The 17,395-nt window shown below is 39.8% G+C and overlaps 1 protein-coding gene across 1 annotated transcript in view; it reads left to right on the top strand.

Annotated features, from left to right (window-relative positions):
* Positions 1 to 17,395, top strand: part of rev3l (REV3 like, DNA directed polymerase zeta catalytic subunit) — a 62,210-nt gene that overhangs the window by 15,988 nt on the left and 28,827 nt on the right. Inside the window, exons 2-10 of the mRNA XM_008398541.3 lie at positions 2,949 to 3,138; positions 3,232 to 3,306; positions 5,396 to 5,556; positions 8,182 to 8,320; positions 8,391 to 8,485; positions 9,409 to 9,513; positions 10,687 to 10,771; positions 14,970 to 15,106; positions 15,323 to 15,451. Of these exons, the coding sequence (XP_008396763.2) occupies positions 2,949 to 3,138; positions 3,232 to 3,306; positions 5,396 to 5,556; positions 8,182 to 8,320; positions 8,391 to 8,485; positions 9,409 to 9,513; positions 10,687 to 10,771; positions 14,970 to 15,106; positions 15,323 to 15,451 (1,116 nt within the window). The remainder of the gene's footprint in view (positions 1 to 2,948; positions 3,139 to 3,231; positions 3,307 to 5,395; positions 5,557 to 8,181; positions 8,321 to 8,390; positions 8,486 to 9,408; positions 9,514 to 10,686; positions 10,772 to 14,969; positions 15,107 to 15,322; positions 15,452 to 17,395) is intronic.

The following is a 17,395-nucleotide window of genomic DNA, read 5'->3' as shown; positions in this document are numbered from 1 at the left end:
GAGCATTCTCTTCTTTAGACTGGAATACAAGATTGTCTTCAGTCAGATTCTCCTTGATACTTTAACTACTTGTACAATATTTAATTTTCTTTTCGAAGTTATAAGTTATAACTGAAATATGAGTATTTAAATCATTGCTCCCTGGGTCAGCAGTCTTATCTCATTAATATGTGAGTCCTGGGATTCTTGGCAAACAAAGGGTGGTAGAAAACGTAGTGTTGTTAAATTTCCTCTTAACTTTTTTCAGAATTCTCTTTTTTTAATTTTAAATTTTAAATATTTACCAAACAATAAAAGTAGAAGAAATTGTTAAAAAAATTCAAACTCTTCAGCCAGGCACCACTTTAGCCATGCTCTGAGTGTTGATGTTTTTTACGTTATGATCATCTTAAGCAGTTCTTACACCTTCTATGTAGAAGTTAAGTTACAAAATATGCAGAGAATAAACTTCTCCTGGTTGTTTCAGTAGTAAGTTGACACTCCAGTTTGAAGAGAGCAGGATGATCAACATCGGGTCAAAACAGCACATATATTCTTTTCTTTAAGGAAGATACAACTTTCAGTTCTTTCCGTCTCTACTTCAGCTCATCTGGCTTCTCTTACTTCAGTAACATCTTAGGCTTTCTCACTTGAAAATATACACCCACACACCCTCCTAATTACACACATTATGCTCTTATTTTATGCCCCCCATCTTCTCTCCCATGTTTTTCCCTTCATTCAGAGATGCATTTCTTTTCTCATCTCCATCTTTCAGTCATTCTCTGCACTAGCACTTCTTCTTCACCTCTCATTTTGCCGCCTGACCAGCTGGGTGGAAAGAATCACTTGTTTATCTCTCCCGCTGTCCATCAAGGACTTTTGCTTTGCTGGTGTCGTCGCCTAGCAACTGCAGCAGAAGCTGGTATTGGCTGCCTGTTCTGTGTGTGTGAGACGGAGAGCAGCTTCTCGTTGACTCGGTGGAGGACAGACAGACGCATGGCGCACTCACAGCTCCCTCGGCGTCGTGCCGCTGCCAGCCTTTGTGTGACTGGTGGAGTAGCGTAGCAGTGGCACACCTTGGTGAGGTCCACCTGAGAGACAAATACACACTCCCCGTCTTCCCTTTTTTTGCTGTCACACTATGGTTTCTGTCAGTGAAAGATTTTTTTTTTTTTTTTAATGGAAAGAAAATTGTTTTGTGCTTCAGACATGTCTACCTCTCTTACCCATCACAACTATGTTGATACATTTATTTGGATATATAGTCTATAATTATATGGTTAAACAGTTACTGTGATATTTTTTAATCAATGTTGGGAGACACCTACATGCCAGAGACCAGGAAACCCTGTATTAGTAGGGCACTGGGCATATAACAATAGAGGTGTTTTTGAGCACCAACTTTGCTGTGGCTGTATAAAGGGTTAAAATGTGAAACTCGGTTTGATCGGAGACTAAATATGAAAACATTTGTTCCATTGTCAGCTGGTGAGGTTTGCTTTCACACTGCACTGTCAAGCAAAACAAACCTGTTCAAAAACCTGTTCATCCCCTCACTTGTAGGGGAGCTGCACCAATAACCTGAGGGGGGCTCCACTGAGCACAACTCTTTTTTTTTTTTTCCGCAAAATGTAAACAAAACATATTTTAGAGGTCATAGGATTTCTCTTTGGTCTTTGTTAAAAGACCACGAGTCATTTCAGACCCTTATGTTTTTTTGTGTTTGTATTTACCCAGAATACCCTTCATTAAAGTCCACTTTCTGCTTTTGGCGCGGTCTCCGGACTGCTTGGTAATGTTAGCTGAAGGCCTAGGTTTTTAAAACCCACAGTCAAACCAAAAACTCATAGAACAATCTCTAGCAAGAGTTACAAAGTATATTTTATATATTTTTTAATTGGCTTACCCATGAACACTTTTTTGTGGTCTTACTTTGAAGTGATATCAACTAAAAACACAACCCCACTTTATAGTTTATTTCCCAAATCAGAAGCTTCATTTACTTTAACTCTTAATAAAAAGTAAAATGAAGTCCTCACTCTTATCATTTTGGTTCTGGAACCAGTAGGAGTATATGCTCTTCCTCAACCTTTGGAACCTAATATTATACCTTTTATGTTGTGGACTTATTTCTGAACATGTGCAGACATGTCCTGATTTAAAAAGTCCCGCTCTGTGCTGCCTCCTCCTGTTCATCTATTAGTCAGCATTTCTCTGACTGGGTAGGGTTGCGCTCATGAAATCAACATGATTGATTTCATGTTCTGCCTTGTTCATACTCTACACGCCTGTAGGTAGCAGTTATATGAGCCTGGTTCCTTCAGTGTGCAGGTTCAACTCAAAATCCATATTTTCCCGGGTCTTTCTTTTCTTTCATCAGTTTCGACTACACTTTGACTCCAGCATCTCTGCTATTAAAAATATATAAAGTGTAAGCACCCAGGACACTGGTAGTCCTTCCAACATACTGGAACTTGGGGAAAGAGTTTACACATATGGCACTTAAAATATAATATTTGACCAAATATTGCATCAAAGTGGTCCTTTAAGATTGAGATGCTACAGACATGGAAAATGTAATGACAACTGTTATTCAGTATGAAATATTTTCATTTAAACTGGTTAAAAATCTGCTCTTGAAGGACACCTACTGGCCTGGAGGGCCTAAAAAGCCATATAGTTCACTTTCGTCTTGGGCTAAACTCTGACTATCACACTTAATCTTTTTGTTTTATCTAATGAACGCATTCATTTCTATTCTAGGTTTGGTATTATGAACGTTTGCTGCACCTGTTCATGAAGCTTTTCAGTGACAGCCGATCACATGGGAAACGTTTAGAATATGAGTAGAATATATTTAGTAATGCCGATTTAGAGGATGAAGTCTTGTCAATGTTCCGTATAGAACAGAGATAACAGAATGAATGAAAACAAAAACCTTACATCTTGTTCCTGTTGTGTTGCAGGTCAGAAGACGTGCCTCCACCTCCACGGTGTGTTCCCATACATCTATGTGCCATATGGTGGCTGTAGACAGCAGCCGGAGCGCTATATGCGACAGGTGGCCTTCAGCATCGACAGGGCCCTCAACGTTGCCATGGGAAACCCCGCCGCCAGCACCCAGCACGTCTTCAAGGTGGTCCTGGTCTCTGGCATGTAGGTGTCTCCCAACAGCTGGGTTTTACCAATGACAATAAACACCAATAACGCAAACTGATTCACTAATTTGTTTGTTTTATTTTCTTTTAGGCCTTTCTATGGTTATCATGCCAAGGAGAAGCACTTTATGAAGATCTACTTGTACAATCCTCAGATAGTGAAAAGGTAATAATGCTGGTTAAAACATTGTTAAAGGGTTAACAGAGGAGCCATAAAGCTTTTCAGCAGATGGAAGCATGAGGTGTTCCAAAATCTCCTGATAGCTGCTGCATTGACCCTACTTTATGGAGATGAAGATTTAATTTTCAGCACAACCTGCCACCTGCTCACAGTTCCAAAAACCACTGGTATTACTGACCATGGTATTACTGTGCTCAATTGACCTGCCAACTCTCCTGACCTGAACCCCATAGAGAATCTGTGGGATATTGTGAAGAGAAAGTTGAGAGACGCAAGACCCAACACTCTGGACGAGTTTAAGGCTATCGAAGCATCCTGGGCTCCATAACACCTCAGCAGTGCCACAGGCTGATAGCCTCCATGCCACGCTGCATTGAAGGCTGCAAAAGGATTCCTGACCAAGTATTGAGTGCATAACTGAACATAATTATTTGAAGGTTGACTTTTTTGGCATTAAAACACTTTTCTTTTCTTTGTCAGGTGAAATATGCTAATTTTTTGAGACAGGGATTTTGGGTTTTCATGAGCTGTATGCCAAAATCATCAGTATTAAAACAATAAAAGACCTGAAATATTTCAGTTGGTGTGCAACGAATCTAAAATCTAAAATATATTTTTATCATTACATCATGGAAAATAATGAACTTTATCACAATAGGAGAAGGACCTGTATAGTATTCTTATAACAACTGAAGGTAACATAGTTGCTTGATTGTGCTATAAAATAGCTCTATGTTCCTGAAAAATGCATAATACTGCCCCTTTAAAGGAGTATTTCAATTTCACCAACCTTTTTCTTTTAACCGAAAGCAGCCCAGTCATAGTACCAACGTGAATCATTGTACCCTATTTGAGTTATTGTGTGGAAGTTTGGGGCAGTACATACAAAACAAACCTGCAAAACAAAACAACATAAAGTGGCAAATTGGAAACATACATAGCCACTATTGGTCAATGATGGAAATAGCTGAGAGGTTAAATTTAATTGATTTAATGATTTACTTCCAATATTTTTTTAATTTATGGAAGGTCAAAAGTCTATGGATCTGACTTGAGGCTTAAACAATCTGCAAGAACAGAGAAATGTTCTCTCCTGGAGCTGCAAGAATAGAATGACATTCTGTTCTTGCAATTCTGACGGCTTGTTCTTTACACTTCATCTGGGAAGAACTTTTTTCTCGTGTTGTTTATGGGAACTATTATATAAATGTGAGAGCTATGCAGTGAGCTCAGGATCACACTAATGAAAATCTAGACATTTGTTTGTTTAGGAAGCTTTGTGATCAGGGTTGCCTTGGATCATTTGTATTTGGACAGGGCTAGACAATAAATTAATAACAATATGTACCACGATAGACATGTGATCAATACGAATAGATAATACATCTGATATACTATTCAATATATAGAATATTCACTAAACTTCGAACCAGAACCACACAGCATTCTGGGAGATGTAGGCAGATGAAAGACTTTAGCTGTTCAATCTCACAGCCAACTAAGCAATATGAGTGGCATCAACTGACTCACTCACTCTTTGGTTGCATAGCAACAACCTGTTTCAAGGTAACCCGTAACCTTCACAGCGCGTTCACAGAGCCTCATCACTGTTTAAAAAATAAAAACGGCAGCATGGAGTAAAAACTGTGGATAAAACAGAAAAAGTCACACCACCAGTTTGGCAGTATTTCAGATATTTAAAACAAAAGACTAGTCAATATGACTGATATAAAATGCTTACATTGCAATAAGTTTTTCAGCCATATCGTCCAGCGATTGGATATGTTCTCATTCAGATACACCCTCATTTCTAAAATCCACTGTGTTTCATGTATCATCTCTATTAGGTTCCATATTTAATTTGTGTTCAAATATATTTAAATCAGACTGCTGCGATTGTCTTCTTTATTTTTAATTCTTATGGCAGAGAAAACATGTCCAAAGATTTACAGTAATATTTCAATAAAACATCTAGTTTCTTTTTTTAAATTAGAAGGAGCTGAAATCAACACTGTCTACTTCTTTTCATATCCCTTTTACTGAACTTCTTTAAAATTTTTATTATATTTCCCAGAGTGTGTGAGCTATTACAAAGTGGAGCGGTGATGAATAAGAGTTACCAGCCTCATGAGGGCCACATCCCCTACCTGCTGCAGCTCTTCATGGACTACAACCTGTATGGCATGAACCTGATAAACATGACAGCAGTGAAGTTCCGCAGGAGCCAGAAGAAAGGTAAGCTCAGCTGTAGGGATCTGTCTTTTCTCACAATGTCTATTTATCCAACTGGAGTTTCTGACACAAGTTTAGATTTACATCTTTATATACAATTGTATTCAGTGTTTACCCAGACTTTATACCTGTTCCATTTAAATTTAAATTAGTTAAAAATCAACAATCCTGAGCAGTTGTGATAACTTTAACCTATAACTTGGAACATAAGCAATAAAAAATATTTTACCAGTTAAAATCTCTTAAAAAGCTTTTGGCGCTAGTGTTCCTGTGCGTCTCCATAAAGATACTGAAAGAAAAAGTGTGTGTTTCCTTTAAAAAAATATTTCTACTAAGGTTGCAGGATTTTATTAATGAATTTGAATACAAATCCTAGAGCACCGATATTCTGCATCGGTCGCCGGTAAATGTTGTTCGCAAACAAAAAAACACAACACGCAGAGAGATGACTGAAATAAAATGCTGGGGACATTCAACCAGTGAGAAATGTTTAGCATATTCTCATCATATAGCCCCACCTTTAGTTTAGAATTCATCCACAAAGCTTTTCCTTAACAACCATCAAGGTTTTTGGAGTAGATGAATCACTTCTGTCTGATTTGGCCGTGGTTCCAGGAGTGGAAAGGAAGCAGGGAGAAACAACCCTGGTTGCTAAGGTTGCCTTCACACCAGCCCTGTTTAGTCCATTTTAATTAAACTCCAGTTCATTTGCCTAGAAAGTCTGGATGGTTTTGGGAGGCGTGAATGCATAATCAAACTCTGAGGCGAACCAAAAAGGTGAACTCTGGTCTGCCTAGACACATAGATCTCAGTTTGTTTGAAGTGAACTTCGATGCAGTTTGCATTCATATTTGGATGCCGAGCGAACCGGAGTCCGCTCCAAAAGCAGGAAGTGGACTACAGCTGTGCAAATGCAACCAAAACAAACAAGACTGTCTAACACTAGTGGAGAAATGGCTTGTGGTCTTTTGTTAAAGACAAAAGAGAAATCCTACAACTGCTAAAATCTGACACTACTCCATCTTTGTTTACATTTCATGGAGAAAGAAGTTGCACTCAGTGCCTTGTTCAGGGCTTTACATGTCGTTTCCTTCAGTGGTTCTTGGTGCAGCCCCCCTACAGGCGAGGAGGTAAGGCTTTAGTTTGTTTGACGTAGAGAAACCGAGAAGCTGAAATGGAACAAATGTTGCAACTTTGGTTCCCAACCAAACCGAGTTTACTGGACAATCAGGTTTGAACACATCCTAAACCCCAATAAGATTACAGAAATTAACATCCTTTACCAGAACATAATGACATACTTTTTATTTTTTTTTTAAATCCCATTTGACTGACTTCTAATAAAAGGAGGTTCTAATGATTGATCCACTTCTATACATTTGAAATCAATGGAGGACTCTAATGCCCCATGGAACAAAGACAACAAAAACCCAAATACTGGACACACCTGCTTATCCCTCCCGAGCCTCCCTCAGATTTGAACTTTAAAAGCAAGTTAATCTAGGATCAAGGGGATTAAAGGCTTGGCTGCAAAAGGTCAGTTTAAGATGAATGAAAACTTTAATGTGTTCTGAACTCCACAACACAGCTTAAAAACTGAAAGTTTCCCTGATAAGAACCTGAAAACCCAAAACGTTTCAGACTGTTTACTCTGTAGACGTCACACAGTAGCAGCGGTCTAATTGAACTAAAAAAGTCTGGGTAAAACTGGATAGAGAACTATTGTTCACTGTACTCACACATCACTACAAGTATTCACATCCTTGTTCTTAAACAGACATTACTTTTTCACTCTGAAATTACCTGAATCAATTTGAAAACCAAGTTGCGCCACAACCGCAGTTCTATTTTCAGCTGTACTACCTCAGGTAAACGGCCTCAAAGGACAGATATCAGAGTAGAACTGCAGAAATTTGTGCGTTGCATGTCACACTCTACAGACCTTCTGAATTGTTCCAGATCACAGAAGTAGAATTAGAGGAACACTTACTGTAACTACTGAGCCTATCAGGAAGATGTTTGTAGCTCTGGGCTGGGAGGGGAGATGTTTGACCTTAATACACAACCAGACTCACTATGGCAACAAAATGAAGAGCCCACTGCTCTTATCCCCACTGAAAACCTCCTGGTTCTTCCACCAAATATTGATTTCTGAACTCTCCCTGAGTTGAAACAAATTAGTATTGTTGTTTCTAAATGAATATCAACTTGTTTCTTTACATTATTTGAGGTCTGAAAGCACTGCAACTTTAGTGTTATTTTGACCATTTCTCATTTTCTGCAAATAAATAAATACTGTTTTTGCTAGGAATTTCAGAGACATGTTGTCAGTAGTTCATAGAATAAAAGAATAATAGTCAAACATATAACTATAAAGAGTAAAATCAGAGAAACTGATCATTTTAAGTAGTCTCTTAATTTTTTCCAGAGCTGTATATATTTTTTCTGTATTTATTTACTCTTTTTTTTAAAAAAAAAAAAGGAAATTATGCAGTCACATATTTTTTATCAACTCTTCTGTAGACTAATAAACAACAAACTGGAGAAGGGAAAGAATTATAGCCTCTCTTGATAAATCCCCAGAGTCATTTCCTAACATGTCAATGTGATTGTGTGTGTTTCTGGAAGTGGGCCTTGCAGACCCGGACCAGCCGTACTCCAGCTCTCACTCCAGCGTCAGTCCCTGGAAGATTCCCTGCAGCACCAAGCTGAACGACAGCAGCCTCGCAGGCACCTTTGTCCGCTGGGAAGAGAATGCTCTGCCCTCGTAGGCCGCGCCGTCACAGACATCACTCTGCTCTGGATCATTTCCATTATTAACTCTGCTCTATCTGCAGCTCGTTAGTTCTGGATGACGTTGAGAGGCAGAGCACCTGTGAGCTGGAGGTGGATGCTGTGGCCGTGGACATCCTGAACCGTCTTGATATTGAAAGTAGGTGCAGTCTGATCTGCTGTGTTCTCTGCAACACCAGCTGACATGACGAAAAGCAAAAGATGAAAGGCAGCTGCAGCACACTCAGCTCACACCACTGATTATGGCTCCACACAGAGTCTGTTAGCAGACCTGAACATGAGCATAGTGGAACAGACCTCAGTCTTCAGTCACAGGGGAGCAGAGGCGAAGAAATGATCAGAGATGAGGGAGTTTGGGGTCAGCAGATGAACTGAGCAAAGTAAAGAACAGCTGTTATGTGCTTTCAGAACAGATGTAACTGTTTGTCCTGATTCTCTCTAAATGGCCTGCATCTTAATCTGCCAGGAAATGAAAAAGAAAACTGTCCTTCTGGTCACCTGCTCTCATCAAGATGCCAAACATTTCCATTTTTAAAGAAATAAGATATATTTTTGACAGATTTGTCTGGGTGTTTGTTTGTTACAAAACCCAAAACAGAAAAATTGGAACTGTTTGATTGCATCATTATCCCAACATACTGCTAAATATTTTTTTCTTTATCTGATTTTAAAATCCTTTTTTGATTGGTCCTATATAAAATACAATTGTAAAAAAATTTAATATTCAGAGAATTAGAAATTGTTGCATTCTAAGACTGTTAGCTATAATCATCAAAATTCACAGATATAAACACCTGAAATATATAATTTTTTGTTTGATTAATTTATATAGCAGACACTTTTTGAATTTAATTACTGAACGTTTTGATGAGGGATCTGGAATCTTACAGAAGAATCCCAGGCAGTGCAGGTTTTCTCAGGTGTACTTGACTTTTAAACAGGACTACGCTACACTATCTGTGCTTTGTGTGTGGAGTACCTGTAGGGCAGCTGTAGGGGAGGGAACATGTTTAATATGAGAAGCATAAGGATTTTGTTTTCTAACCTTGCCTCCTCCTCCAGATCAGATCGGCAGGAATCCCGGACTGCAGGCTATTTGGGAGGATGAGAAGCAGAGGAGGAGGGAGAACAACCAGACCTCCCAGATAGAAGCACCGGATTCACAAGGTGAGGAACGCTGCAGTGGGAGCGAAAACTTGGTTTTCCATTGTTATTCTGCATTTTGTACCATTTGCTTATTGTCTATTGCTTAGGATTCCCAGTTGGGTTTTCACCCAGTTATGAAAACGCTTAATTAAATTTTTTTTGGTTTAATGTGTCAGGACATGTTATTGAAAATGATCTGTATTCTACCACTATGCCTCAGTCAGATAAATTCAAGTTTCAGATTAACAACAGCACCCTATTCTACCACATTAATGCTTCTTTTCTTTCAAATACAAAAACTAATTGAACATCCAAGCAAAATGACCTTTACGTCTCATAGTACCTGTAAACAATGATGGGCCCATGCTGCCTGCAGGCTGTCCCTGCCTGCAGTCAGCATGTTAAAGTTCTTGGAAGAACAATAAGAAAAAGCCTGAACTACCTGTGGACTGATGAAAAGAAAACATTTTCCAGCAACTTATTTGAAGTTTCCAAATGGGAACTGCACAAACTGTAATATTCCTGTTTTAGTCACAGAAAACCAAAGTGAGCATGTTTGGTCAGAATCAAAAAGCTCAAAGCAGTAAATCAACATAAACACCTATGGCTGCTATCAAACATGGTGGTGGTATGACCTTGTTGAGTGCACCATGAACTCCTCTGCTCACAAACTATTTCTAGAATCCAAAGTGAGACTCTAGATGAAGCTGGACCAAAACTGACTTATCATAAACATAGCAGCAAATCTGCAAAAGGTTTGCTAAAATAAAATGTGTTTTCTGTGAGCAGACCATGTGATGGGTGTCAGCTGCCTTGTCTTGTAACCATAAATAAAAAACTCAGTAGACTCAGTAACCTCTCTGCCCCCCGACATGCCCACAAAGGAAGCTGCCATGGAAACCAGGTGATAAATAAACCACAGGCTGTTCTGTTGCTGTGATGAAATCTTTAGTTTTCAGAAAAACTTCCAAGCTTTTAGGTTTCAGTTCTGATCAGCAATACAGAGAAGAAATGCAACTGACCAGGTTTTACCACGGACTGTAGTGTGAAAAGAAACTGTTTAGCTTAGAAAGATCCTGCTGTATAGAACTACTGCCAAAGTTCATAATTATTTGTTTCTAACTATTCAGAGTCAAAAGGATTGAATTCCAGCAGAGAAGTTTGTTCTTTGAAAAACGTCTGTCTCTGTTGCAGATCGGGACTCGGTCACTTCAACAGAGAGTGAAAAAACATTCATGAACAGACTGAAGGAGATTCTGAGGGAGAACAAGTTTGATGTGTAAGTTCCTTCACACATTATTTTACTCTGTTATCTAAATAAATAGTTTGGTCTTTGTTTCCTTTTCCCTGAGGAGATCTGCAGCAGATGGAATCGACTTTGATTTAAGTATTACAAGCACAAGATCTCAATGAAAAATTTCCTCGAAACATCAAACAATTCCTTTTTGTCCTTAAGTTTTTTATTTTACTACAATGAAGCTGTTGCATGTCCTTCCTCTCTTTCTTTCCTTCGGCCCTGCCAACTTTCCTCTGAGTGCAGAGCAGGGTTGGAGATGGGAAAGTGAAGTCAGAGCAGATGTTGGAGAAAATGGGGGTGAAATGAAGTGGCTGAGGTCACCTCAAAGCTCCACCTTCCTCTACAATGTACAGCCTCCAAGTATTTCCTGTTATAAATTCTAGTACAGTTGGCCCTACATCCGCACACGCTGCTTTATCAGATCCAGATGGCTTCCATTCACTAACCTCTCATATCTATGAGAGGTTAGTGAATATGAGCAGAGGGGAGAGAGAGGGAGCGCAGGGGTGGGCCTCCCATCTGAATAGGGTTTTAAGTTAGGAAGTGGAAGCTGGACACGCTCTCTTAGTTAGTCACTCGTGCTGATAATGTTCACACAGTCTGTTACATTTCCTCCCTCTGTTATCTTGTGGTTTCCTCCTGAGACTGGTATTATTTACCTAGAAATTTTATTTTATTAGGTTTTTGTGACTTTGTGGAGCATAGAGTAGTGCAGTGTGGCCCCTCCCCTACCTGTTGCGCTATACTGTTGGTCAGCTAGATGATTTAATGCCCCTCTATTGTCTCATTCGTGTAAGAAAGGCAAACGTGGCCCAGTGTAAATATTCTCCTGTCACTGAAAACACAAACATTCCTGGTGGGGAAGCTAAAGAAGCTCTCCTCAGTCTTAATTAGACATCAGGTCTTTCAAAACCAGCCTGGTAAACAGCAGAGTGCAGGCTTGGTACCAGAGCTAATGGACACACTAATTGACCTGCCAATACAACTTTGTTATACTAAGCTGCTACTTCTAAACTAATTGGGGTTTTGCAAACATAATTGATTGAGTCTATGTCAATCAAAAATTAAAAGTAACAGAGGACATTGTAACTATAATTATGAATGCATAATGAATTTGAAGCAGTAGAGTTTTTTTTCCAATTTAAATGAATGAATTGATGTTGTACATTTTGCTGATATATTCTGATATTTTTTAGGGGTGCACTGATTGCCGTTTTCTGGACAATCTTTAAAACACTTGACTTGCCAATTCCAATTTTGTTTCAGAGCAATGGTGGATTTTCACACCATTTCAGAGGTAGATAAAATGGATTTTATAAGTAATCCGTCCATCCATCCGTTTTCTTACACCCTTGTCCCTCAGTGGGGTCGGGAGAGGTGCTGGTGCCCATCTCCAGCTAGCGTACCGGGCGAGAGGCGGGGTTCACCCTGGACAGGTCGCCAGTCTGTCACAGGGCAACACAGAGACACACAGGACACACAATCATGCACACACACACTCACACCTAGGGGCAATTTGGAGAGGCCAATTAACCTGACAGTCATGTTTTTGGACTGTGGGAGGAAACCGGAGTACCCGGAGAAAACCCACGCCTGCGCAGGGAGAACATGCAAACTCCATGTAGAAAGACCTGGGCCGGGAATCGAACACAGAACCTTCTTGCTGCAAGGGAACAGCTCTACCAACTGTGCCACTGTGCAGCCCTTCATAAGTAATTAATGTCCAAAATTAAGGAAATTGGAGCTGATTACACTAGAATAATCCTTTATTTATCCCACATTGGAAAAATTCCTTTGTTACAGCAGCATACTAACAAAATATGCCATTTTTTTTATATAAAAAGATCTAAAATCAATATAAACAACTTTATATGCATCAATTTATTAGTGCACTCGTAGTATTTTTACTCCATCATGCAGTAAGAAATCCGTCCTTTTCTTGTCTCAAAGTTTTTCACAAAGGAAAAAATGAGCGAATGATGATTCCCTTTAGACAGACACTGAACCCAGTGTAGTTTCTTTCCTTGTCTTGTTTGACATTTTCTGAACTGAATTTGAACATTTTCTAAAATTCCTACATGTCATATGAGTTCCCTCTCTCCCAACCTGTGCTGGAGGGGAGAGGGGTGTGTCGTTGTGGTAAAATGTGTTAATCACTGCAGTAATCTCCAGACGCCTGCCAGGGTCCCTCCCCCGTTGCCTCTAAAGTCATTAAGTACCAGACTAATTAAGAGACAGACTCAGGCACATGCACGCCGACTCTCTGGAGCCTTCTCCTCATAACAAAGTCTCTGAATAACAATCAGACTGCGGTACAGTCTCTCAGCCAGCCTAAGTCTCTCACACTAGTGTGGAGGCGTCATTGACATACTTACATAAGATACAATTTTTTTATTTTTTTATTAGAAGCAAACCAATGAGAGCTTTTGGTAAAGCTACAATTTGCCATTTTTAGCCAATTCCAATTTCCCCTTAACAATTATGATCAACAACATACTTTACCATGGATAGTCTCACAAGGCTGCCAGCATTTCCAAACCCATTATGTTCCATGGACGAGAATTAGGGTCACTGGAAAAAAAGTGACTTGAAGCTCAGAATTATAATTTCAGAAGTCAAAGTTGGGGCTGTCAAGAATCAATCTGAAAGTTTAACGCTTTAAAATTACATAGCACAGTTTAATCTTCCCACCTGGAGCCCTCTCTCCCTGGGAGGGTTATCTAGTTCACAGCAGTGCGTCATGAGTTGTTACACACTGACAAAATGTGAAAGTTTTCTTCTACAGTATCAAAAGTTGAACATTTGTCAACTTTCTCGAGTCGCGTCTCCAGCCTGAATATTCACATCTACAGGTACGAGCTTAAAATTTCACATGCATGAATTGCTCTGGTCGCTGGGCTGGATGAGGACAAGTGACTGTCGCCGCATTCGTCCTTTAATCCTTGAAATGTTCTTCAGGTGGTAAAAGGCCAACTTTGTAACTGTCTTTAAGTGGCCGTGAATGTTAAGGTCAGAGTTGAGTATTACATCCAGATTTCATGCCTGGCATCTAGTTTCCAGGTGTAATAAGTGAAGCTGTGCGTTGACTCAAGATCGTTCCTCTTTAGGTCCAAAGATAATAACTTCAGTTTGGTTTCTGTTCAGCTGGAGAAAGTTTTTGCACATTCATGCAACGATTTGTTTTAAATATCTGTTCAGTGCATGGACAGTTCAGAGTCACCTGGTGACATCGTCTGTGTGGTCATCGTATATAATTTTACACCCGTTACAACCTAAACTAGTGGGAACATATAGATACTGAATAAGAGGGGCCCCAGGACTGAACCATAGGGTACCCTGTATGTGGCTTCTATGCACTTAGATGACAATGAATGATTTACATAAAGATATGATCAGGTTTTAAAACAATAAATAAATAAAGCCTACCGGCAGACGGTAACAGGAGCTGGACATTTTTTTTCTCCATTACATCTACAAATCTGTGCAATGCGTTTTACCTGTGAGTGTCAGCCACCCGCCTTGTTTACATTTCAGTGTTTCCCAGTCTCTTAGTGGTGAGTTGTTAGGCAGGGCAGCAGAGCAGCATGGGTAAAGGAGCACTTTTGGCAGCTTGTATCTGAGAGCAATCTGGACAGATACAAAAGCCCAGTTGGCCGCCTGCCAGGTTTCCATTCATATTCCCCTCGTCTGCATGCACACTCAAACAACGTAGCGTTGCCCACTCATATGCACGCACACTCCATCGGACAACAGAAACTCCTCAGAGCTGTGTGGCCCTACCACTTTAAACAGCACTTCCCTGATTAAGACTCATAATAAAGCATGGCAACAGGAGGCCTGCAAAGGATCACCTTTGCAGGTATAATGCAACAGAGATCAAATATTTATTATGACTTTATCTGTGTACTTGTATTGATTTAACTTTGATGTCACTCTTAGTTTGGAGAAAACATCTTTCAGAGAATGTAGCATGTTTCTCTTTTATGGATTGAGTTCCTTGGAAAGAAAAAATTAAAGCTATCAAAATAGCAATATTCAGGTGAGACGTCTCAGAAAACCAGAACTCTGTATTGGTCAGAGGAAAGCCTGATCGCTGCGTCTCTACAACTGAAGCTTCAGTATTGACCTGTTGTTCTCCTTGCTGAGCTTCAATTATTTGAATGTTGTTTTTTTTCTTCAGGACCCAAGATTTGTTTGTGGATGATGAACAGGAGAGTTTGTCAGCCGAACTCACTCTGCATCCTGACCTCCTGAGCTCTGACTTAGTGCCGTGTACAGCTGCAAACGCCGTAGAGGCGCACAGAGACTCCCAGCCAGGTGAGGCAGGAAACCATCACAGAGCAACGTACAGCTGAATGTACGAAGCTTCCTATTGCAAACATAAATCAAGCTCTTCTCAGATCATTGGTCTACAATAAACACAAGCCTTTAAAGATGTCTTCCTTCGACTCATTTCAGTTCAGTTTTGGTTTACTTCCACTGCTGATTGAAGTTTGGCGGTTTCTGTGTTTTTCTACCTGTTCCTGTGTTCAGACTCTGTGAGGAGCGTTGGAAAAGTCCCAGAGGAAGCTGTTGTTGATGAAGAAGCCATCTTAAGTCTTCTGGAAAACAGCCAGACGTTTCTCCCTCTCTCACAAACGTCCAACCACTCCACTCTGTTAGGTATAGCATCTAACCCATTACTCATCTTTCTGGTAAAGTCTGCTGGCCTTATCATTTGATATTAAACAGCTGTTTATAAATTCCTTCTGTTGTGGAGGATCTCTGCTGGCTTTAGAAGTAGTGCTGTGTTGTGTTGCTAACACAGATTTTTTCAGATTGGTCCATGGTCACAGCTCACATCCTCGTGTTTGTTCTTCTCATGATGATATAGCCTCCCATAGCCTCCGAAAGGCATGTAGTTAACCGATGAGATTTTTTTTCCTGCAATGTTTACCAATTTAGTTCAATGTGTCCTTGTATCACAATTCCAATCTAGAAAATTTCTGAAGAAATTTAAACGGGGCCCGTTGGGTGGAACCCAGCGTTCTGGGGCTAAAAATTAGCATCAATGCTAATGTAAGCTACAATGTACTCGATAGCATGTGGAGAGTCACAAGCATGTTGAGTAACACGGACTTTCCACATATCATCTTCTATGTCCACTGGACTATGGGTTGCGACGTGTCAGCTGTTTGCGATTCCCTGAGGGAAATCCATTCTTTCTGATTGGCTACCTATCACATTCAACAGGTTGCGTTCTCTCTTCCAGTCAGGGAAAACCAGTCATGAACTGGTCAAGACAATCCAACATGTTGAATATACCCAAATTAGGTCAGACTGGCCACGACGTTCTACTTGTAAAATTCAGCTTCTATTTAAAGCAGAACTCACAAATACACACAAGGGGGATACTTCACAGGCATCAGGTAAAATATGTTACACCAGTTAAATTGACAACAAAAATAGTCAACCACTCAGTATGAAATTTTGTTTGACTTTTAGCCACAATGATTTATTACAAAAACCACAAACTAAGAAAATAATAATAGTTATCCTGATAAATAAGTCAGTAACCAAAAATCCCTCAAAATAAGTTTAGGATATATTTAATTCACTTAGTTCATGTCAGTAAAGAAACTCAGATGATTAAATGTTCAAAAACTCTCGATCCTTTTTAATGCAAATATTGTCCACAAAAGAGTTCCATATATTGGGAGAATTTCTCCATTTTAATCCAAAAGGTCCCAATCCAAAACGAAAAATCCGTCAAAACCTCCCCCCGAAAAATGAGAAAAAAAGAGTTGTACCACTAAAAATCCCCAAAAAGAAACAAAGTCCAGATCTCACCGGGAATGCTTTTCTTTTCCCCCCGGTGGCGTCTTCTCGCTTCGTCGGCGTCCTCTAGCCAATTGGCGTCGTCCTGCACCTGGCGGCGTTTCCTGGGTGCAAGCTCCAATCCAGCTCCTAAAGCGCTCGGTCCGCTGCGCTGCGGCGAACTTTGATTGCCGTTTTATGTCTTTTCTTCGCTTTATTAATTGTTCTAAACGTTCAGTCAATTCAAGTCTCTCGCTACACGGACCTGACGGTGAGCGTCTTCCTCTCTGATTGCGCCGCTGCGCGCCGACGCACATACCCCTTTTTATACATTATCAGCCACACCTAAAAAACCAATATTACCTGAACAAACAAACATAGTGGTTATGTTACATACTGACTGGACCCGATCAGTCGTACCACATCACACACACACAAGGGGAAAATTGGGGCAAAAAATCGTGTAGTGTGGACAAAATTCTATCTCTGCTTGAGTCTAAGGGTGCGTTCACACTGCAGCCTGAAGTGACCCAATGACCCAATTCACTTCAGGCTGCAGTGTGAACTAGGGCTGTTGTAAACGAATATTTTAGTAATCGAGTAATCTATCGATTATTCTTACGATTAATCGAGTAATCGGATAAAAACAATTTGTAAAATAAAATATTGGTAAATCTGGCATAACACTAGTGTTGCTATAGGATATCAGTCCAGTTTTTCATATTTGAGCATCCCCAACAATTACGTTTTTGTAGTTTAGAAAATTAACTTGTAACAATAATAGTTCACTTTAACCTGAAGAAAAGTTAA

Source organism: Poecilia reticulata, chromosome 21 (genome assembly GCF_904066995.2).
Source record: "Poecilia reticulata chromosome 21, P_reticulata-male-v2, whole genome shotgun sequence".
NCBI lineage: Eukaryota > Metazoa > Chordata > Actinopteri > Cyprinodontiformes > Poeciliidae > Poecilia > Poecilia reticulata.
This window is presented reverse-complemented; position numbering and strand designations above follow the sequence as displayed.